The sequence below is a fragment of the Brachionichthys hirsutus genome, chromosome 7 (genome assembly GCF_040956055.1).
Source record: "Brachionichthys hirsutus isolate HB-005 chromosome 7, CSIRO-AGI_Bhir_v1, whole genome shotgun sequence".
In the NCBI taxonomy this organism is placed as follows: Eukaryota; Metazoa; Chordata; class Actinopteri; order Lophiiformes; family Brachionichthyidae; genus Brachionichthys; species Brachionichthys hirsutus.
Genome location: NC_090903.1, coordinates 12,642,840 through 12,667,475, shown reverse-complemented (window position 1 = coordinate 12,667,475; position 24,636 = coordinate 12,642,840). Strand labels below are relative to the sequence as shown.

At 44.0% G+C, this 24,636-nt stretch overlaps 1 protein-coding gene across 1 annotated transcript; it reads right to left on the bottom strand.

Moving 5' to 3' along the window:
• Window positions 1–292: 292 nt before the first annotated feature.
• Window positions 293–18,782, bottom strand: cdh11 (cadherin 11, type 2, OB-cadherin (osteoblast)). Its single transcript, XM_068741643.1, has 14 exons — window positions 18,659–18,782; window positions 17,868–18,007; window positions 16,859–17,153; window positions 15,253–15,372; window positions 13,390–13,557; window positions 9,879–10,066; window positions 5,791–5,904; window positions 5,500–5,639; window positions 4,920–5,056; window positions 2,911–3,032; window positions 2,640–2,757; window positions 1,437–1,688; window positions 917–1,068; window positions 293–658 (listed from the first exon to the last, which is right to left on the bottom strand). The coding sequence occupies exons 1-14, from the start codon at window positions 18,780–18,782 to the stop codon at window positions 293–295; spliced, it is 2,436 nt and encodes an 811-aa protein (XP_068597744.1).
• Between the last annotated feature and the right edge of the window lie 5,854 nt (window positions 18,783–24,636).

Here is a 24,636-nt window from a genome sequence, read left to right as displayed (position 1 = left end):
CCCCCCCCCCCCCACCCCCCAACAATTTACTTTCAATTTGCTTTCAACCTAACATAATGCACAGTCTGTAGAAAGACGGCTGGACAATAGGAGGACAAGGAGAGACCTTTGGGTGGAAAAGTCGGGGCGGTTGGAATCCAAGTGTTCACTAAATGTTCGTTAACAAATCGTCTTGGAGGACAAATTGTTGACAAATTGTCATGAATTTATCAAGTGGTGGTTGTAACAAGGAAGGAGTGAGAACCCTCAGTTGAACCAGTAATCAGAGGGCGTCCGCTCAGTAGGACCACCGTTAAGAGTCCTCGCCCTCATACTCATCGTGAATGGAGCAGTCTTTGGTCCCATACAACTCTGCCAGCTTCTTGAACCTTGGCCCCCAACTCTGCAGATAGTCATAATCCAAGTCAGACTCTGTTGTGACCGACTCGAGGGAGCTCAGTGAGCCAGCCAATGATCCTCTGCCTTCATATCCGTAGATCTGAATGGAATCGTAAGGAGGTGCTGTCGGGTCGCTGTCGGCCTCTGCGATTCGAGTCTTTATGAAATCATTGACGTCGACGCTGTTTGCTGCGGGGCGACCGCTGCCGGGCCTGAGGGGATACTGAAGCTCTGGTTTGATGTCCTTCCTCGGCAGGAAGCCGTTCGCCCCGTCTGGGTTCTGAACAATTAGAAAGAGCACACCAGTCAGTTCAAGGTGCAAAGAGCCAGAAGAAAGTTCTACAAAATGAGTCAGACACATTTTTTACCTTATTGTCAGTTGAATTAGGAAGGGACACAATGTAGGAATATTGACTAAGCGTATTGGCAAATAAGTAAACAAGACAATCCGATGACAGATACAAATGTTTGGAAGTTGAAGCTCAGGACACGTTTTGTCATAATTTACAAATTCTTTGCAGTCTGATGCATCTCATACCTGCAGTGTAGCGATGTCGAAAGCTTCTGTGTCCTCCTCGCCACCTCCCTCATCATCATACGTAATAATATTCTCCCTGATGTCCTCCTCCTCAAACACGATCAGTGGCTCCTTCTTTTGACGCCTCAGTGCAACAAACAACACGACGATGGCTGCCAGAGGGACACAGACAAAATCTCTCAGAAAATGGAAGCAAGTCAGCAAGCGATTAGCACGGTATTAGATTAATTATAGTGTGATTAGACCATTGGCACTTTCATTAATGTATTATTGTAGTGTGCCATGCTGCATACAGACATTCCATTTTAATCACAAGAGGTTATCAAGATGTCAGGCTTCTGAAATATTACCATATATATTGCAAATGTGAGCAAGTATGACGATACACTTATATATATATATATATATGTACTACAAAAACGATTCTAGATAATGAGAGGGAACCAATTGGAAGTCTGTCAAAAACGGAAAATGTTATAAGTTGTCATTTATGGAATTCCCGAAGTGATTAGCTCCTTACCCAGCAGAATGACGATGCAGGCCAGAATGGCTATCAGCGCCCCAGTGCTGAGACCAGCCGGTAGGACGTAGGGCTCCACGTTACAGGAGAGAATGGTGTTTTTGCTGTCGCAGGAACAGACTCTGATGGTCAGCGTGTTGGTGCTGCTTATTGCGGGGAAACCGTTGTCATTTATCTTGATGGGAAGGTAGTAGACGTCCTGTGTCAGACGGCTGAATCCCTTACGGATCACGTAGATGCTGGCTGTGCTGTCTGAAGGGACAGATGATGAAATATGTCAGAAAGTAGAGAAGGTGGAATTACACAAAGATTCAACACAAAACTACAATCTGAGTTCGCCCCAGTATGAAAGTCTGCATTTTGACAGTTTGCTATTTTTTATTATGATGTCAAATTCCAGTTAAATTCAGAGTCCAGTCATTGGTGGAGGATATTTTAAATATATATATATATAAAAAAACACGACATGTTGCAGGTATCCCAATGGCCAATGGAAATTATGACGAAGCAAGGAGCTCAGCAAAGATCTTGATGGACTTTCAGTTCCAGATTCCCAAACAGCTGCTGGCGTACCAACCAGACACAGTTGTGATAGATGTGGAAATCAAGCCAGAGGAGTACCAGGGGCCGAGGGAACAGCTGGACAAGTCGAGGAAAGGGAAGGGAACAGGGTGTATCCTCCAACTATCACCATTGTTTGCTGCTCTACTGCAAGCTCTGCAGCTCCCTCGCAGACAGATGACATACGCCCTAATTTTATTATCATGCTTAGTCAATCAAACTGCATGCTTCCCTCCTTGTCGATTGTAAAATTAGCTGAAAACGATTAACATTTCCACGTGCATGCTCAGTCTCCCACCGCTATATCTACCTGAATATCCTTTTCCATTCTATTCTATTCCTCCTTTCTCACATTTTAGTCTCTCTGTCAGTACTCAGAAAACGTAATTGAATCAGTGGGCCCCCAGAGATATATGTACAGACGGACAGAGACCCCACTGCAATTAATACAGCATGTGCATTTGTGTTAAGAAGTGATTCGGAGCACCTGCTGCTTTCTACAAGGTAGTGCAAGCATCCATCTGCTTATACTTTGATCTCAGTGAAAGGGGGTAGAAAGATGTAGAAAACCTCGGATTGATGGTTGGAAGAGATTAGAAATGAAAAGAGAGGATGAGATGAAATGAAAGGTAGGTTCACTACCTCTATTGTCTTTGAGGGAGAAGTTTTGGTTGTTGGCGACTTCTGGAGAGAGGCTGAACGTGAAGTGTTGCCTGTGAGCCATCTCGTCTTTGTCCACTGCACTCACTGTTTCAATAACCTAACCACACACACACACACACACACACACAGAGACAGAAACACACCATTGTAAACAAGGTTTGTGGGTACGTTTGCTTTGCTTAACATAGTTTCCCAGAACAAATCCACAAACGCAATGTCCCACGCATCTAAAAAAAAAAGATGGACGTACCTTCCCGGGTGCCACAGTTTCACACATGAGGACTTCATTGTTGGTATCGAGCTCTGGGGCGTTGTCGTTTACGTCTTTCACTTTGATGTTAACACGCACTTTGGTGTCTTGGTGGTGGCCCCCTACACACACACAAACACAGTTACGGGAAAAGTTGTCAGCACACCGCCGTTACAAGAACGCAAAGCGTCAGTCGCTTACAATAGATTGAATTCGTTCTCAAGTTGTGTGAGCGTCCTCGCTTGTTTGTCTGCATCCTAATCCATGTTTAACATCATCTGAACACAAAACTAACGCTGAATATTTTCCAGCAAGATTGCCTGTCAGTCGGCGAGTCACTCAAGCGGCCGTTTGTTCTATACAGACATGGGCTTCTAAGCATTCAAAATTAGTCAGTGCGACACTCAACCTGCTCACTCTGCCCCCCAAATTATTTTGATAGGCAGAAGTGAAAAATGTCAAATTAGACCTACTGGAGATTAAACCGGGGTGGCGGTTGAAACATCATCATACAGCAAAACTGAAGTGAGTCACACAGAATATTGGAAAGAAAGACCCAGAGAGAGCTGTATATTTCTTTGTCCATCCATCCCCCCAAAAAACTACATTTCTATACTGCACTGCCTTGCATAGCTGCAATTCATGATGGTATTATTTTTCCACTACCCTGTGATTAGAAGACATTTATTCAGCTTCCCAGGGTCTGTACGTGGTTAGCATAGCTTGCAATGGTCCTATCTTTGTGGGCGGTGTGCCTGTTTCCATCTGGCTGTCTGGCGTCTAGCACACCGCAGGGAAGCCACGCGGCGCTCTGCTAGCTTGAGCCCCGACCACAGAATACCGGGGTGGGGCCCCTGTGGCTCGCTGGACTCGACGATTGTGGGGTTGGAGCTGGGTAGGAAAAGATCCGGAAGGCCCGTGGTAAAACTCGTATTCCCCCTCTCTTCGCCCCTTGTTCACGCTGTATAATTAGCGAGATTGTAGCGTACGGTTTCAGAAATGCCTCAACTGCTTTCACTTTACCTTTTTTTTTTTTTTGCTTCCATTTCGCTGTATCAGGATTTCATCTTTACGTCACTGAGCAGTAGCTTACAAACCCACTGTGCAGCCGCAAGACACCGTTAAAATCTACGAAACAGTTTGTTCTCACCATTGTTCTGCTTTTTAGTCTATTTGCCTTTCACATTGTAGAAAAGGGGCAGAGTCGGCCAGAATTTACAGTCAAATGTGACTTTTAACCTGGCAAAGAGCCACTCTTGTTTCTATTTCTGATTTAAGCCTTGCATGAAAATATTATGAAGCCCATGTGGACAATCTGGATGTTGACGCAACCCTTGCATATGCGGGTCATTGATATCGACACTGACCACAGTCAGAGAGCTGCAATCAAAAAATATAATACAACAAAGGATCGGCGAAAGCCAAGCCCTCCGGCCCGAAGCTGAATACATAATTAGTTTACCGAGGTCTAAGTGCTGCTAACTTTAGTCACTCCCAGAGGGAAAAACTTCAGATCTGTAAGATGTCTTGGAAGTGTATAAAGCGCCGCAGAATGCAATTGTACAGCGTGGTGGTTTGTCCGTCTTTGTCTCATCATTTCAGTTGCACTAAAATCACATACAGGCAGACTGCAGCTCTTTAACTGCTCCTGAAAAGGCTGGAAATTAAGTTATTTAGCGCTGACAGTCTGGCTATTGGACCCTTCACTTTTTAACAGCAGTGGGTACGAGAGTGTAAATGTTACGCCGGAATGTCAAACTCAATTTCTTTTTCATTCTTCAGATTTGTTTTTCCGGTGGTGAAGGTTAGCATAGCTGACTATGTGGTGTCAAAATACAGACATGGATTTTATTCCTTTGCCTCTTCAGGTGGGGTAAAGAAGAAAGCACAAAAACGCGCATTTGATTTACAACCCTTCATTGAAACGGCTTCCCTCTGCAGCAGCTTTCGTTTCACAGGACATTTTGCCACTTAGCATCAGCTACTACAAAATGAATGAGCATAGGTACCAATCTCCGTCGCTGACACTGATATGTTATGCCAGGCCTGTGTCTCTCTGTCCATCGGTCTCGTCGTGGTGATCAAGCCGTCCTCTGAGTTGATGCTGAAGAACTGCTCTACGTCTGTGTACCGAGGGATCATGTATCTAAGGAGGCGGGGAGCAACACAGAATAGAGCTATTAAAGTGCTGGTCATTTTGTATAAATGTGCATTCCAACATATGTGCGTCTCGTATTATAAAACATTTACCACTCATCTGAATTGAGACGTGAATAGAGCCATCGTTCACATTATTATGGGGATTTGGCCAATAAAATAAAGATGCATTTACCAGCTTGGTAAATCTGGAAGCTCGGTGTGTCATAAGTGTGTAGAAAAAGATCTGGCTGGTTGTTCATTTTGTCATCCTATTTTGCTTTAAATATCATCTGCTCCGTTCTTTATGAGTCACATTGTTTGTTTAGTCAAGCTGAAGAAAACCCGACTAAACTCACTGAGAAGCCATTCTAGTGTGCAAATTAAAATTCTCCAACGTCTCCGTGGTTAATGTGTGTGAGTTCATTGTGCGTCTCCCTGTTTTTGTGTTACCTGACAGGATTGTTGGCAACATCGGTGTCCTTGGCGTGGACCCGTCCCACCAGGGTGCCTTCAGGCGCATTCTCCTCGACCTCAAATGTGTAACTGGGAGCGACAAACACTGGGGGCTCGTCTGCATCCTCCACTGATATCTACAGACACACAAACACACACGGCTGTGATATCATCTCGCCGCACACACTAACACCAACAAGCTCTGTTTCTTATGCTGCAATAATAATGCTGTCATTTCTCCTCACATTAACATTGGAATTATTATTATTTTTTTTCCCACTTGCTTACCTTTATTGTGGCTTCATCCTTGTAAGGTCCCCAAGCGAGGAACTGAGGGTCGATGTGAGGGTTGGATCCCTCCACCTTCAACGTGTAAGACTGTTTAGTCTCAAAGTCCACCCTCTAGGACAGAGGGAAGAGAGAGAAACGGCCACTTAATCAGTTTATAAATTAAAGATTGCAGTGAGTCTGTTTTTTAGAAATGCAGTGAGTTGCAGTAGTATTATCTTCTGCTAGGGGGAGCTGTTGCTGCACGAATGGAAAAACGTCACATCAGTTGAATTCAAAGCAGTAGTCCACTACTTTCTGTTACAAAACTACCATACATGGATCAATCCAATTGTTGACTTCAACCTCAGGGCACATTGGAATGCATGATATTAAACGATGCCCCATAAGTCGTCTGGCACCGCAGCCAATCGGGACCGAATCGTTTGGTTGCTTCTGTTGGGCCGTTTTCATTTTTGGATGAAAACAACGTTTGTCTGTTTATAATGAGCCAGGATTAGGTTTGGGAGTTTGGGACACCGCATGATAAAAGGAGCAGAAAAGTGCTTCGGGTCACAAGGTGAGAGATGAAATTGTAGTCCCAGATCACAAGAGCGACATTTCAAATGTCGTTTTGTAAATTCCGCTTTGCAGTGCATATTTATGATGTGTTTATACATTTATTATACTTTTAAAAATCCTCGTATGGGTTTATAATAGCACAGGTAGGCCAGCGTTAAGCTCTGAGATTCAATTCGCTCATATTGAACCAAGCATCAATTCACTTACTCTATATTGGAAGAAAAGCCATTGCCTCTTAATGGCCTCGATATTGAATCGACTAGAGTGCGTGCTTTGAGGTATGCCGCTCAATGCCAAAGCAGCGCGCATTTTCTCAACCGATTTTCTTTCAGTTCTAAAAACAAAACAGAACAGCAGCGGCTCCAAAGAGACGACCCTCAGCCAAACGGTGTCCCACATCCTCTTTCTCTTTGCTTCTATTCTCGTTCGCTGAGTGTGCACTACAGCGAGGAACAATTTTAAGTCAACAAAGGCTTTGGCAGCCATTTCTATAAAAGCTGTAATACACAAGAGATGCTCCTCGCTATGATTACGAGTACTTTTGTATTGCCAACAGCACTTGGCTGCGACGTGGACTCATCCGCGGCTCCGTCGTCCTTTTGGGAATCAATGTTGGATTATAAAACCAGATAATAACCTCTTCATGCCGCCGTTATTATGCCAGCAAGTACGACGATGTTTAACTGGCAAAGTCCTGAGAGCAATCTTGATCTTTTCATCTCCATGTTCCAATCCCTTAATGAAATCCCAGAGGGAGGAGTGGGAATAAAACACAAGCGAATCTGCTATAGATTCATGCATTTGAAGTGTTGCCGGTATTTAACAAGCTTACCTTCACGAGGCGATTCAAATTATTATGGACGGAAGCCAACTGATAAGATTTAGCACGATGGGATCATACCTTTTATAATTCATCGCCGAAGCAATGCTATTTTTTTTTTTTATTGACTCTAATCAGGTTTATGGTGGAGACGGCATCAGGGATGAGTTGAGGGCAGGAATATTATATTGCCCTTGGCTGTGAATGATCGCATATGGTGACCAGTCCTCCCCATCTGCAGGTAGCATCTGAAAACAGCTTGCTTCAGTGCTGCGAGGTGATGCTGCTGCCACCAGACTCGATGCTGGAGATGCTTCTCGTTAATGCGTTTTGCCAGACTCGTTCGGTCGCAGCAGCATCGGATCCAGGTGCTTTAATGCGCTGACGTCAGATACGATGCTAATAGGACAGCTACGACCCAGTTCTTTCATTTTCCCTTAATTTATCACATTATCGCCGTCTCCTTCTCCAGCTCTCTCTCCTTCTGTCACTCCATCGCCCAATCTACTCATCATTCTCGGCCTCTTTGTCTAATCAGTGTGAGATAATAATATTCACAATAATGGTTTCCCAATCTCACACACACACACACTCTCTCACTCTCACACATGCACACCCAGGTCCTTAATATGCCATGGACTGCTTTCGTCAGGACACAGTTGAAAGAGAATAGCTGATTAAAGCTCATCCCCTGTGTGTGTGTGTGTGTGTGTGTGTGTGAGTGAGAAGAACAGTGCGATGGAATACAGATTAGCGGCGGTTACTCCTGGAGCTGATTGTGTGTACTTGGGTGCCGGAGTGTACACGGTGTCTTGTGTATGCATGTCCTGTGTGACTATGCTCCTGCCTTCAGGGGCCTAAAGGTGCTGATTTCCCCTGAGATGCATCGAGACAGAATAATCTAACACACTACTACATACACACGCACATAAAAATCGGAGGAGTTTTAGTGTTTCAAGGTGTGATGGAGCTCTTACTGTCCTGCACCTGACGCGCACACACACACCCTTTATGCTTCCAGCTATTATTCAAAGAGATGTGTGGACCCATGTTGTGTAAATCACTCACTTTCACACATGCACACATTTGTCTGTTCAACTTGACATTGAACTGTAATTTCCTCCCGATCTCACAAATCTCCCACTGAAATAAAAATAATAAATGCCATTTGTTACCTCACCGGATTCTGAAGTGAGCTGCGGTTTAGTTACGATTGGATGTGCCCTTTCACAAAGGACTGTTGGACTCTTGCTGTCTTATTGCAGCGCCCTGATTGCTCCTGGGCAGGTACAGTATGTGTACGTGTCAGAAGTTTTTAGTTATATTTTTATGGTCCAATCTACTCTAGTCCGTTTTTGCAAAACTTGATCTTATGAGTGCATCCTTTGAAATAGTTATGACAACTACCAGAGCGGTGACTTGAATCATCTGATTATGATGACTTTACCTTCGCAAAATTGAGGATGATTTTACACGGTGCGTCGATAGCAGTTCCTAGCTTAAAGCGAATGATCACATCTGGTTTTGTTCTTATTGAGTTAAGCTTAAAGACACAGTTACTGTTGAAGTGAAGTCTTCTGTACACACAAGACAATGTCCTGGTGGCATATATTCATCTGCTCCTCCTTTGTAGTTGCTCCCATGAGATCGATTTAGAGGAGTCGACCCGTATTTCAATTCTGCTTCACATGTGTTCAAATATTTCCACCTCATTGATGCCCAGTGCAAATACACCTATGTCATTAAAAAAAACCCTGATGGGGTTCCCTTGTCTTGCATCACTCGCTCATTTCCCCGCTCACTACCGGTGACATCAGTGGGAAAAGAGGCCCTAAATCTGGCAGTCTTAATGCCATTCTCCAGCACTGATCTCCAAAGGAATCACTCCTTCAGCCGCTTGTGAGAAAATAAGAAGCATGAAACGGTCTTTTATCGATTGATTCAGACAGAGATTTTCCCACAGCATGAGTAGAAACAAGCTGTGGGTTTAGGCTGGGAATGCAGCCTGCCAGGAAGGCCGTCGTACTTTAAAGCACGCGTTGTAATTACATGTCTGAATGCGTGTGTGTGTGTGTGCGTGCGCGCACGCATTCATGTTCATGTGTGTGTGTTCACATTGGTGGGTTGCAGTGAAGATGAGTTCTCCAGCCTGGAGAAGCATGAATTATTTTAATTCTTTTTTTTGTGTGTGTGTGTTTTGCACCCCGCCTCTCGCCCATTGACTGCTGGGATTGGCTCCAGCTTGGCCCGCGACCCGATGACGGAATAAGCGGTTGGATAATGAATGAATGAATGAATGAATGAATTTTTGCAGCAATAAATGTGGTTGGCTCTCATTGCTCTATTAGCTGCATTTTCAACGACAACAACCCCCCCCCCCCCTACACACACACTCTGCACTGCCTGCTCAGGACCAACCTGCAGGTTGTGAAAGTTAGCGGCTAGCTTGTGAACAAAGGCACATTAATGGAGCTACATATTTCCCTCAGGAGTCGACAGCGAGCAAACTAAGAGTGAGAAATTGACTTAATATGCTGTTGTTGGCCAAAGCCTTAACTCCTAATGCGTTATTCGACAACCGACTGATTGACAAGGAGTTCATCATTTGAACTATTGTGTTCACAACTTATTGCCAAAAGCCCCGAGAGAGGGCAGAAGAAACGTTTCTACATGCTATCGGTCCGCCCTCTATTCCTCCTCTCCTTACCTTCTTCAGTTTGATAACAGCCTCTCTGGTCTCGGAGTCGGTGCTCAGTTCAAACGTGGACATTCCATCTCCGTCTATTAGGCGGTAGTTCACCATTCCGTTGTCTCCCAGGTCGGTGTCTTTGGCCTTAAGACGTCCCACCTCCTCTCCTGGCACTTTGTCCTCCGATACAGACATCGGATACACACCTAGGAGGAGAAAAACAACGACACCGTCGGGGATGTCGGTGTCATCTTGTGGCTTGTTCTCTCTGAAGAGGCGCTACAGAATTCGGGGGTCGGCTGCCGCTGTTTACTATCTGATTCAGGGTTGGAGGGCAGAGAGGGATTATCATGAACTCTACCATCTGTCTTGTTCAGCCCAAAGGATATTTATGAGGCCCAAAGCACATTAATATCCCCGGTAGCGTTAGGTGCGTCTGTGTGTGTCTTAGAGACGCGGCACCTGGCTTGCAGAACGAGAGCGGTAGGACCATATGTCTAGTCTCATCTTTTATAAATGTCTTGTTCTCAGCCTTTCTTTCTACCTAATCTTTTATACACCCTTTTCTTTTCATCCGAACACGCTTATTTTATAAGGTTTTCTTCAATCTTTTCCCAAAGTCATAATTTCCTCCTCGCTTCCTCCCCGCCTCCTCAGAACCCTCCTTTTAATTAAGGATTCCAGCACTAAGTGCAGAGTGTGTCCATCACTTTAGGAGCGGCCCATTATTAGCGTGTGTAATCACGCTAGTCAACCTGCAAAGCAGGGAATTTAGCCGTGAGATTGCTGGAAGAGAAACTTTCACAGGGCTTCATTCATCCAGCTCCTCAGCCCTCGGGCTTTTTCCACTTCTCTCGTGAACGATCCCCTCCACGCCATCATTTGTCTCCATCGCTGGCCTTGCTTTTTAAGTCTTGTATATCTTTCAATTGCTTAAAACCTTTCCCTTCATCTCCCTCACAGATTTCTTTCTCCACTTTCCGCTCCATACCTCCAAATGTCTCATCGCTCCTCCCTCTCCACTCTATTTCACTCAAGTCCATCCCCCCCCCTCCGCCTCTTCTCTCTTCTGCCTGCCTTTTCTGGCTCGAAGCTCATTTTATTCCCGCCCTCTCTTTGCCCTTTCCTCTCTCTCTCATCTCCTGTCATTCCATTCTTGCTTTTCCTAAGTAGCTTAACTTCAATGGCTTCTAGCAGAGAAGAAAAAAACACTGCACGGCCGGACACACGGGCAGTCGGCCATACATGCTGCAGGCTAAAGAGAAGCACAAGATATGAAGCGTGCACTGAAGCCCCAAAATCAATCATGCATGCGTGTCTTCTTTTGTGAAACCAGTGGTTTTACGTTTTCATCGAACATAATTTTCTATCTGTGCTGTTTCTGGGGAGGTAAAAAAGGATCGTACGGAGCAATATCTTACTCTTTTAACCAATCAGATTGCAGTTTTCCCATCATGGATAGATCCTTTGACACGCGGGTGGTGGTGAATCATTTCACGGACTGAATTAAAACGAGCTAATCTGGCATCGTTTCAGATGCTGTTGTCATGGGGACGTTCTTCTACAGGTGAGAGAGGACAGGACAGACGAACTAGGTGTAAAATACACGCCGTGAGTTGCTGAGGGGTGTTTTTACATAACCTCTTGTGTCATATCAGTTTGGCAGAAACCGAGGTCAGCGAGAGTTGAAGAACAACCATTTGGTGTTTCTTCTTCTCCTTCTCTCTGCACGCTGACATATTTTGCAGCCGACAAATAAAAAATAAATGCTTCACGCTGGGTCAAAGGGGAGAGAACCGCATGTCCACGAAGACTGCCTGGGACAGAGCGGTCGTGCCGTGCGAACCGAAAATGCTGCATTCACTCGCCCTCCTCTGTTTGATCTCTGTCATTGTGTTCCTTCTTTTTCTAGCTGTTATATTTTTACTCTTTTACTGCATGTTTCTTCACTGAGTTTTCCTTTCTTTACTCGCTTATAAAATGTTCTGTTTTTTCTCCTCTCTCTCTCTGCCCGGCTACTAAATAAATGATCACTGTCCTCATTCACACCATCTGGGAGGCTTTTCATGCAGGTGTTTGTACTGCTTCCACTTCCTCGCCAAAATAAAATAAATAAATGCGCACATGAATAAATAAATAAATGCATGGCTGTAACCGCTACCGCAACATATTGTTGTTTGATGAGTTGTCTTGTATCGCAGATGTTCAGCGCTGCTGATATTTAGCGATGATTTAAGCAGGTACATGCAAGGCTGACAGGGTGTTGCTGTAAATAAAACCTGCATTTTGTCCTTGTTGCCTTATTTCAAATGCCTTTATGGCTACTTTTAATAGGTGTATTAAAGAATCCTTCCTTTGAGATTCCTTAGCTTAACCATGTCTAGCATCATTTGTACGTATCATGATGACTTGATGCCGCTGGGAAAGTGATTCGATAGTGTGAAGCGGCTGGTGTGGTACTGGTGAGCAGATATGAAGGAGCTCTAAAGAACTGCAGTCAATCGGTGGATCGCGGTCTTAGAAAGGTGGGCTTCTTCTAAATTCTATCAAACTGCTGTCGTTTGGTAGTTATCACCTGCAGAATCAGATTTGTGCAGTGCAAGATACTGAAACAGTCGGCTCGTTGGAGTAAAGAGGAAGCCGAGTGATTGTTATGACATTCTCGTCCTCCTTCTCTCAGTCTCTTTTTCCCCATTCCCTTCCTCACGGTTTATTTTTTTTTGCCTGTTCAGCTTTTCCATAGGCTAAATCCTGAGCCGTTGTCTCTTCTTCGCTCCATCCATTCCTCCAGCTACTCTCCCGAGTCTCTGCCAAGAGTCGCTCTGCTCAGAGCTGCAGGCGAAGGAGGGGCGAATGTGGGAGAGGAAAAATGCTTAACAAAAAACGGAAAATAAAATAATACTGAGGCTCCAGAAGAAATTCAATGGCGGGGCCAAAGAGAAAAGATTGAAACTTTGGCTGAGGGTAAAACTATCCAGATACATTTAGACTCAACAGGTTTCTCAAACAATAAAGCATGATGTCAACAAATTATACCCGTAAGTCAAGGTGTTACTGGACTGTATCGCACCGCCGTCAGAAGAGCTATAAAGCTCTCATTGGCTGTGCAGTGAACGCCATCATCACCCTTTCCTGACCAACCTGGGATACGTATTTCACTGGCTTCTGTCGTTCAACAAATTGGTAATTCGATACATTTCCCAAAGGTGGTTCAAACCAGAGGTTCAAACACACACGTACACACACACACACACATGCACGCACGCACACACACACGCACACTCTAAATGCCTGAGGACGTTGCAGTGGGCGAGCCAGGAATCTTTAATAATTGATTTCTCGAGTTGCTTTCTGTGCTTCCTACGGTAACTTTCCCAGCTGCTGTAATGCCGGCTAGCAGCTATTAGCAGAGTCGTGTGCACACACACCCATGCATACAGTACATGTGCACACACACACACGTGGATTGGTATAATCGACAGGATAGGATAAATAGATGGAAAACAGAATAAAATAAGTTTGCGCTCACTCTGTGGGAACTTGGGAGGGTTGTCGTTGACATCCGTGAGGGTGATTTTAACCTCGGTGGTCCCAGACAGCCCGCCCATGTGACCTCCCATGTCTTTGGCCTGGATGACGACGTCGTATTCCTGGCGTGCCTCGCGGTCCATGTTTGGCAAGGCAGTACGAATTATACCTGAAACGGCAGATTCATAGTAATGCTCAGGTTGCATTTGTTCTACCCTGGGGTAAGATTCGTCTATGTAACCAAAACTGTCACACGTACCCACATCTAAATTATTTAATTGCAGAATGTTATTTTGAAAAGAAAATGGCAAGAATAAATCATGAATGAATATTTCATGAACTCACACAGCTGAAAAACAGAAACATTTATTGGGAAAATAAATTGTGGTTTCATTCCTTTAGGGTAGATGCAATTCATTTGAAGATTTCTTTTCTTCAAGAAAACACACCACCGCTCATCATTCGCATTAATAAGAACTCCAGTTAAACATGTGTGAAGTCTTATTTTCCCCATTTCAAGCCCTACTAATCTTCCCGATCTGTTTAATTCATCACCAGCTGCTCTCTTTCCATTTCTCTCTCTTGCTTTTCCTCCACATGTCTAGCTGCAGTGTCTGGGAGTTGGTGCTTTCTGCTGTCATATTATGCCAAGTGTGTGTGTGTGTGTGTGTGGCTATAGTGTGTGTGTATATGTGACAGCATGGAAAGCTGATAATCTCCAAACCAATTAGAAATGTGAGCTATGGATTTGAGCCAGTCAAATACCCAACAGTGGTTTGATGAGACGGATCTACTCTGCCCAAATCTCTCTCCCTCTCTATGCCCGAACCGATGCCTCACCATGGACTCACCCACACTGAACCAATTTCTCTCTCCTAACCTTTCCTCTTAAGTTCTTCTTCACGCTGTCGGACTCACACCTCCGTGGCTGCCCTAACCCCTCTAACGTACAGTTTCATTTAACACACAGCCAAATATTAGTCCTTGACTCTGCAGAGACTGAATGTCCTCTGGGGTCCACTGTCACAGCGGGTCCTCCAACAATTTCCACAGAAGATGTGCTGCAGCAGGGAGTTCCAAGCTTTGTATATTAAGTGTGCTAAACTGTGGAAAGCCTGCAGAAAGACAGATTTTGGGTTTGGAGTTGGTGACAAGCGGTAAATAAAGAGATGCAGAAGTTGAGGCATGTTTGTTGGGTTGCCAACTGCTTGAGAAAATAAAATAAGGGCCAACCAGATGTGTGAAAGAACCTGGATGAAGCAATTTCTTTTTAACTATACGAAGAAAGGTGGTGAAATATCCTAACATTTACCAGATCTGTATCTATAATAAGCAAAAATACCTGATTTTGATTGGAAAAATGGTTTTGAATAATATGAATATATGCAAAACACGCTGTCCTGCTTAACAGCAAGTGTTATAAAACAATATAAAACATTGAAAGCGTAGCTTTTCCAGCTTTGCCCAATGAGGTGAGCCGCATTCTGCGTCCAAATGATTCCGTTTTTCAAGGGACGGTTGGAAACCCTACATGTTGGTCACCCTGTTCTCCTTGTATCTGCATGCATGGGCACTTTCTTGGCTCTCTGGCTTCGTCCCACCACTGATAATATGCAATATAGATGAGGAGGCAACCGTAAATGAACCATAGGCATGAATGTGAACTGCTGTATGTGGTGCTGTGATGAACTTCCACACCATCACGAATGAATCCAAAGAGACTTGCTTGGTACTTGGCTGCATGGGGGATCACAACTGATAGGACAGCTGTCCAGCTAGCATTAGCCCTGATAGTCCTTTTGTCTATATCTTTACGTGACGGGGCTTTAATATTGCATCGTCTGCAGACTCCAGGTGGGGTTACCTGTCTGAGGCTCCACAGAGAAATACGGTTGTCCTTGCAGAATGCTGTAAACCAGCCTGGCGCTGTTGCCGTAGGTGGGGTCATCAGCATCTGTGGCTGTCACCTGCATCACAGAAGTACCTACAGGACAGACACACAGACATGACAGACATGTCAGGAGATCACTTTACCTCAGCGATTCAGTCCGAGAATGGTTCGACAAACAAGCTTGCCACAAGGAATTTGCCGATTCGCCTGACTGCACCATCTGGGTGGGGAGAGGAAATGGAAAAGACTCTCCCGTTTCTCAGATGCTGAAGCCGAGTAGCCACGGCGATTCCGTTCTGCGCTATTATTTTTCTACATTCCATTTCTGTCAGGTGAAAATATCCACTCGCCACTGATTTTTGTGTTTCAAATAAAACATATTTCATCCTTATTTCTACTGGGCTCAGCACCTGGATTTATCAGCCTTTTACGTTCCATCAGATAATCTGAAAACTTCTAATCTGAGTTACTTCCTCTAGTCTAGATGATCTGTCAAATGGAGTTGACAGTTAAACTGAGCAAATATGCAAAATAAATCACATTTTCATAAGTGTGAATTACTTTTTAACGACTTTGAATAATTGCAGAAATGTCCTTTCTTTGGACATTTGTCTTTCACTGCTAGTTTTTTTCCATGTTATCTTATTTCTATGGATCTTAAAACTACTAGTAGTGAGTCTTGACTATTGGAGTGTTGGTTAATGCTTCCATTCATGTTGTCATAACCATAAAAAACATCCACTGGGTGTGTAACTGTAATCAAGTTTAATTCCAGGTAAATTACCAGGAAAGTTCATTTTAAAGAGCCTTTCCTCTCCTGTCTGTTCTAATTCTGACATCCATGAGGGATCATGGATCCAGTTAGTCAAATTACAGTTTTTCTTTCTGTTCCACTTCCGTGAATGTGGATGACCGCAACCGTCAGACCTCTGTATTCAGGTCTGAACGGGAAGTGGATGGGAGGCAAAAAATCTGAACGGAATTTATTCGAAAGTCTTTTCTAGAGTACTTCTCTTAGAAATCTGGTAATGTCAAAGACGAGATTTCGCTGGCTGTCAGACAGCAGCCCTGACGATGTGGTTCATTCCAGGTCCTGCTGCAGAAGCTTATACTCTCCAGACTATATATAATGTAAGAAAATCTATCGATCAGAAGCTCCAAGTAATTAGACTCCTAAGGAGGATGGTTGGAGCTCCCATGCCAATCTAGCGCTAAATGTTTCCGTCTTTATGCTTCCGCTAATCCCATTTTTCTTTCCTATTGGGAGACTGAAAGAATACGCAGGGCTTCTCAGGAGCCCAGTGAGCCAGCTAATGGTCCGTTATCCACTTTTTTCTGTCACAGATTTCTGTGATAATTAATTATGTATGAAAATGAAAGCGTCGCCAACGCTGATGACGAACTCAGTCACTCAGTCCTTTGTTGCCACTCAGGAAAGAATGAGCAGAGCTAAAATAGATGGTAAGATATCATCGCTCTCATTTTTTTTTAGATAAACATTGAAACTTACTAGCACGCATTTATCTTCCTGTTTCTTCTTCACCAGCCTTGAACTTTCCCTTACCCTTTCACTACTCACCGACATTGGACATCTCGGGCACCCTGGCGTAGTACGGCCCATGCAGAAACTCGGGAGGGTTGTCGTTTATGTCCTGAACTTTCACGATGAACTGCGATGGAGGCTCCAAAGGCTTATTTGTGTCTCTGTCGACGGCCTGGGCGGTCAAGGTGTACTGAGCTTGCTCCTCGCGGTCCAGCGTTTTTGTGGCGTGGATGTTGCCCGTCTTGTCATCAATCACGAAGATGGTCCCGGCACCTTCTCCGGATAGGATATACTTGATGTAGCCTTTGCCCGAGTCTACGTCCGAGTGGAGCTGGAGTCGATGGGGCGAAAGGAGGAGGAGGAGATAGAGTGAGACAAAGTAGAATATAAAAGGACATAAAGCCGAGACAGGGGAACTTGAAAAGGTCAGCAGCTGGTGGGTTTTTGACAACATCTGGATTTCAGATGGTGTGGAAAGGGAGATGGACGAGCGATTGCAGAGCGATAGGATGTGGGCCGCAGGGAAAACTGGAAAGCAGAATAGTGCTTGGATACTTGGCAGATGTGAAATAAGGTTTCTATTTCTAGTCTACGAAAAGGGCTGAATTCTGAGATGAGACTGCTCGATATATAATAAATCAGATCTAAAAGTTTGTAATCTGAAAAATGAATAATGTCCAGCATCCAATTAAACTCTTATTCATCCTCTATGGCACAGAGATGATGAAATATGAGGCGTTGTAAACATTTCTGTTTGTTATGAATGTCGTGTTGCGGCGGAGGAGGACCACGAATCATTTTCACCCTTGATCGTGAGCGTGACCTCTCCCTTTAATAAATGGGAAACGCTCTTTCAAATCACGCTGGAGTTAATTGTCTGCTGTCATTGTGGACGCCGCCGCCTCGGCTGCCAGTGGAGGCAAAGGAGGGGCCCTAAATTCAGCAGCGAGTCCAATTTTAGATTAACATTTTGGTACTAATTATGTTTGACTCAAGAGAAGTTGATGGCAGAAAGGTTTACAGCTTGGACTTTTATTATACTCACCCTGCCCACCAGCACCGGGTCAGGTCCGGTGTACTCCTCGATGACAAAGAACTGATTCCAGACCCATCCTCGTTTGGACCTATGGAGTACCTGCCCTTCCTTCCCTCCCCTCAGTCTGTGTCTATGCAGTGACAAGTGACCTACAGGAAAATAGAAGCACATTTAATTTCTTCATACGTTTTTCTGCAAAGGATGTAAAATTATTCACATTCCTAAAAGGTTTGGTGCTAAATAAAGACCTTATTTTGGATCAGTCTCTGCTAAATAAATGAGATATCAGCTGGTGCTGATATACCAGTGCACTTTATTTTCAATAGCCTGGATTCCAATGTGGGTGGGAATAAATAAGCTCATTAATGAAGAGACCCTCGTTCACATTATGTGTCTCCAGTTCAATTGCTGACTGAGGAAGCGTGGGAGGTGTGAACGACACGCGCTTTAGCATGCAGCGCTATTAGGCGACCCTTAGCAAGGCAAGTAACCCTCTGTCTGCTAACGTGGGAATAAATATCGATCACGAGGGACCTCGGTGGAAACAATGAACAAATTAAGCTATACTTAATTAAGAAAAGACTTCGACTGTAATAGCAGAACAAACAAATGCATAAGATCTGAAACCTTTCCGGGAGAAGATTAGAGTAAGGGCAAAGGCAGCCTCTTGGAAGAGAGATGAAACATCTTCAGATGCTAAACAGAAGTCGAGTTCCGCTGGAAAGTGTACAGAATGGAATCGCTGTGTGGCACAAGTCAGAACCAAATGGTAAAGGGGACCGCTTGGCTAGCCGTCGTACCTGGATGTCTGTGTTTGTGACCCCGTTGGTCCAAAGGGGCGTTTCTTTTCCGGGTCCCTAAAGCACCACTACAGAGTGCAGCGACTCCCACCAGCACCAGGAAGGCTCTCATCAGCATCACCATGTTGCACAATCTGAGCAACCGTTGACTTCACTCTCTGGTTCCTCTCAGTGGAGCTCCGCTCCCACCGAGGTGAGATCCGATTTCTGCTGACAAAATGCTGTTGATGAACTTCCTAGTTCATTAGCTGAGATGGGGCCTTTCGGTGGTGTGGATATTCATCACCGACATTCACGCTGCTGTGCTTCTCCTCTTCGTCTCCTTCACTCCTCCTCTGCTAATCGTAAAGCCTGAAAGAGAGCAGAGGAGAAAGTGACTTGAAAAAAAATGTTAAAGATCTTTTTTTTTTTTTTACAGTTCATTAAATGCATTCCGCGCCTTTACAGCGGCTAGCATTAGCATTGACTGCTATAGCACTTGATTTTATTTAACATTATTCAAAGAAAATACAAAAAAAACATTTTAAAACAAAATGATCATTTAGCAAGGCAGATATTTGCTCGTGACTCTCAAAGGTGGGACGCTAATGAATATGCAACATTCTAAATTCCAAATGAGTCGCCGTGTTTGTGGTACGGTAAAATATTAACCACAAGAACAAATGGAAAACAAATCTCTTAGTGTGATTCCCAGTGTTTACTCTTTTTATGTTTAGCATTCGGTGGCTCATTACACAAGAACATTCCCTCATGGCTCGTTGCATCCTGTTGATCACATGACTAGCCAACCAGGAAGCACCGATCGTTGATTCCATATGGTCTCATCTGGCTAATTATCCTTGTGTCTTTTGATCGGTATGCATATCTGCTTGTCCATCGTCCATATGTTTTATGCCTGAGCGCTCTCTAGTCATGATCACTTCTTCGGTAAGTTTGCTGCTTGATGTGATCAAATATAACTACAAATATAGGACGCAAAAAAAAAAATCCTTTATGGCGAAGACCAAAACAGGAGAGAAGTTAAGTACACGAGGAAATTTTGATTCATTTGTAAAGTAAAAATTGAAAGCAGTTATAAGACCAGCCCTCCAAACCATTTTCGACCCAGTTGTGACTACTGTGACAACGTTCTTTTAACAGACTCTTAAACTGACATTTATCAAATGAAGTGTCTGCTTAATTTAACAAGTAAAAATAACGGAACCCAAAAGCAAATTGCTTCTGCCAAACAGGCTGACATCCTGCTTCTAGTCATTTGTCTAAAAACTATCAAACACGTCAAACAAAAATGATGAAATATATCAATTGTGACTTAAAATAGGTCAAGTTTGAATTACTTGCAGTCTCATTGTGGAGGTTTACAACATAACTGACATTTGTTTCTACATATATTTTTCTCAATTCAATTATTGTCCTTTACTGAGATCCTTAACAACCAGAACGAGGTAGACGTGAAGAAACAGTCGTGACGGCCGTTGCGCGGCTTTTGGCCAGACCACTTCCTGTATCGGAACACACGACTCAGGAGTCAGGGACATGCGTGAGTCACGGGTCAAACCACTGGAGCACCTAAACACGAAGGCCGACACATTCTCAAAGTGACAAACGGCACCGCATGCTTTCAGAGTTCAGGACGCTGACGTTTCCTTCACGTAAGATTACGCCATTTCATGATGTTGGCTGATAGTTTGGAGTCAGCCCCGCCTTCTCCCCCATCCATCTTATTTACTTTTCCCTGTGGTTCTTGAAAGGTTGATTCGGTGGGTTTATATATGTATATCTTTCTTCCTCTGTCTCATTGTGTTTCGTGCTCTGCCTCTTCACTCGGACTGGCTGTAATGGAACCCCGGCCGCAATCACTGTGATTAACCCCAGAACAAAAAAAATGTCTGCTTCTCAAGACTGTTACTTTTAAGGCTGTCTAATCAGACGTGTGTGATGAAATGCTGTGGTTCTAGAGCTAAAACCTGAACGTTTGCGTTCTTCCTTTAGAAACCGAAGCATTCTGGAAGTTTCTCTGAAATGACTTGGCAAAGTGAGCTCATCTTTGACACAGTTTTGACAGATTGAAACCTAAAACTTGGAGCTCGACAAACATGTTGAAACAGTGTTTCCCCAAAGCTATTTGTTGTGGCAACCGCTGAGAGGCCTTTCTTTTATTGTGCGTCTCTCTGCCTTAGACATCCGGGAGACGGGTCTTCATAATGACTGAACAACTGGCAGTGGTGCTCTTTCTGCTGATGTCGATCCCCTTTTTGTCTCGACATCTATTCCTTCATCGAACCTTCCTCTCCCTCAGTCGTTCTCTCTGGCTGACCTGCAAAGCCTTTTTTTTTTTCTCTCCTCTCTGAGCCAAACCTCCAACAGCCGTTTTAAAGCAACAGCGGAAAATGGCTGGAAACCACCAAGAAAAGAAAAAAACATTTCCCCCCCCTCTTCCACTCCAACTTTCTCTTTCATTTTCTCTCTTGGGGTCAGTAATAATAAAGGTAATTCATGGACGAATGTGATCTATATATCCCCATCTGTGTCGGCACGTCACGGATGGACCAACAGTGTTGCTGCTGTCGTAGCAACAGAAAATGTCCTTAAACTGGAGTGACAGGACCAGAAACGAGTCACTTCTGGCAAGTTGATGTCTTGCTGTATAAATCACCCTTGTTGTTTCTGTCCTGAAGATGAACTGCCCTCCAAGCCTCAACGCTGAAAGGATTATGTAGGACTGACACGAACAGGAAATGGATGCAAAATGTGTTGCTTGTTCCCACGGTGCCCCCTGAAGGCGACACACGTCCCTTCTGTGTCCTCACAGCATCGTCCATTGTCCCTGCCACACTGGTGTCATTTCGCAATGGTGGCAAGTCTGCTCTGACAAGAACCAAGATGGTAGGGCAGCATTCCGATATGCTCGGAAAAGTGAAAAATGTATAAACAAATATGGACTTTTAACTTTGAATTTATTCTAAGATCTAATTTTCCATTAGATTTGCACTTTTGAATTTCCCTTTTACTGCTTTGGGATCACTGCATCAAGACATCATGAAGACATGTTTATGCTATAAGTAAACTGTTTGAATGAAACCGATCAGCGCAGCTTTAAAAGCAAGGCTGAGGCGATGCATTCGAGCAGGACACAGACATATAATTATTGGCTATTGCCAGGAGGAGAAACTTGCAGCCACATGAGAGAGAATCCAGCCAGTGGAGTCGACCCTTCAATAAGGCGATACTTTTGCTCGTATAGTTTTTCTTACTGTATAAATCACCCTTCAATTCCCAGACCAGCATTCCTTTAAATACTAAGCTGTAATTTGTGTTTTCTATTCTTTGAATGCCTGGTTCCTTCAAATGATCCGTTAGGCAAGGAGAGATTCAACAAGATGATGGTTTGGTGAAACGAACCAATCGCAGCGCAGGAGGATGGAGGTAGAGGGAGACGAGAGCAATGGAATAATTGAATGCAGTATTCTTGATCAGTCGTTCTTGCCATCTTTATTATTAGCTTGTTAAAAGGTTTCAAGGAAAGCCGCAGACTTCAAAGTGAGCAACGGAGGGCTCAGATGGACACACGGCGAGAGAGGGAGAGGGAGGAGGTGTACTAAGGTGCCCTTTGGGTGTCCCATTTCATTGCAGAGCTCTTTGTGGTCTGTTAAAAGCTTAAAAACAGAGCATTGTGGGAAACAGACACCCAGCGTTTAGCTCGCATCAGGAAACCTGAGGCTTAATTGCCTTTCAATTAGAGGAACTAATAGGTGTGTGTTTGTGTGTGCGCGCGTGTGTGTGTGTGTGTGTGTGTGTGTGGATGTTGGGTGAAACGATTACAAAGAAAGGGCTACAAAGATTCCTCTGCATTCATAGAGATAAGTATTAATGAGAGGAAAATCCACCGACTCACGCTGGTGCAAACAGTTTTTCTTGTGTCTGTGTGTGCATGCATGGCTATTTTTGCTGTAAGTTTTGAAATTGTTCAGTGTGTGCCCGTGTGTGGATAATGCTGATTAAACAATTAGTGAAGATCAAGTGCTGTACCGCCCACGCACGCACGCACGCACGCACGCACACACGCACGCACGCACACACACACACACACACACAGTCCTCTAATGTTCCTAAATGAATCTCGGAGGTCAAGCCCAACGCTCAAGTCACAAATTTGTAGCACAACGACATGCTGAAGGGGAATGCAAAGAACACACACGCACACACACAGAGCACCTGTGTGTCAACCACACGTTGATGTTAATAATAATAACATTAACATCTTTTAACCTGGAAGGGAAGTCATTGCTAAATGTTCTCGCACTAATCTGTGCCCAGAACATGGATCCTTAAACGATATGAATTAGTTCATGTAGTGTAATTGCCGTTCAATACAATTGATGTTGGGGCGGCACAGTGGCGTAGTGGTTAGCATTGTCACCTCGCAGAAAGAAGGTACCGGGTTTCGAATCCGATCTGTGTGGAGTTTGTATGTTTCCCCGTGTCTGCGGGGAAACGCAGTAAGGCCGGTTCATCGTTAAAAACAACTGGTCAATAATATTATTGGATCCTTGTTGAGTAACGGCTAAGAGACATTCACCTTGGTGTGTGTAATGATTTCAGAAATGTCATTACTACAATTCAGAGAAAGAAATTACAGTGTAATTATTGGTGCTGCAAAAAAAATAATAATAAACAAATCTCTTGTTAAAGCTGCCATTGTGTATGGAAATCTATTTCACCCCCAGAGCGCCATGACGCTGTTCAAACTAATTTAAATTATAAGAAACTCAGTTTACCGTGTTTATTTTTCCTTTTGCTTAACAGCGTCTATTTCTGAGAATCAAACTCATTTGTGATTCAGTCAGAACAATATTTTTTCTAATAAGATAATAATTAGGCAAACTTGTCTTGTGCCATTCTGAATTTTAGTTTTTGGTTTCAGGACCCTCATTTTTAGTTTCATTACTTTTACTATTGGTCGTATCTAGAGCGACAGCTGCCGCCTAATTAAATTTCATGAATCATTTCTAATACAGACTTCCATATTCTCAGAACAATCAAGTTCAGCTGTAGCTTTCAGAAACAAGAAAAGCCTCGCTAAAATTCCCCCCAATGTGCAGGGATGACGAATTTGGGAGTGGAAAATGAAAATGAATGGCTGCTGCTGTTAACGATTTGGCCTTTCAACCCCAAATCCTGTGTGCAGAAAACCAGTCGTTGAGGGAACCCATCGGCTCTGCTGACTGGGCGGCCAGAGAAGACAAACACGATGAGACAAAGTCAAACTGGAGGTGTAACAATCGATCTCCAATTAACCTACTGACCAGCGTTTATTAGCTTCGGACGGAACTTTGACTGTTCGGCCATTCACTCCTGACAATTGGAAATAACTTTACATTATGGCGACTTTAGAGTATGGAAATTAAATAACATAAAAAAAGAGGCAATGTTGTGTACTAATTGTTGAAATGGCCCTCATTGGTTTTCGGAGTGTCCCCGATTGAGCATCCCTCATGCCTCCTTGCTTTTCCTTTTCTCTTTTCTCTCTTTTCTGCTCTTTCTTTCACAGTCCCGTAGGATCCGTGTGTGCAATCCTGCAGAGGACTTATATCAGAGTGGAAAATGAATATGTTTTACCTCAGCCGAGGACGCTATGTTTTTGATGATGATCCACATCACCATGGATGGTGTAAATCTAATTAAGAGGGGAATGAGCTGCTTGGCGGAGGTCTGCGCTCTCAGAGTGCTTTTCTAGTTTAAATATGTTTTCCATCTTTACGTGGTCCAGACGTAGCCAAGATATACTCTTACATTCTTGCTTTCGCAAATGTCTAGAATCAATCATCCTGTCCTCTCCTCCGTGTGTATACACCTTCACATATGGTTAACGAACGAGGTGCTTCAAAAACAACTCGTTTAAGACCCCGCGGGGGTTCGAAGGTCGCCGTCTCATATGCTCTCCAACGCATGAGATTCATGACATTGCAGCCGGACCT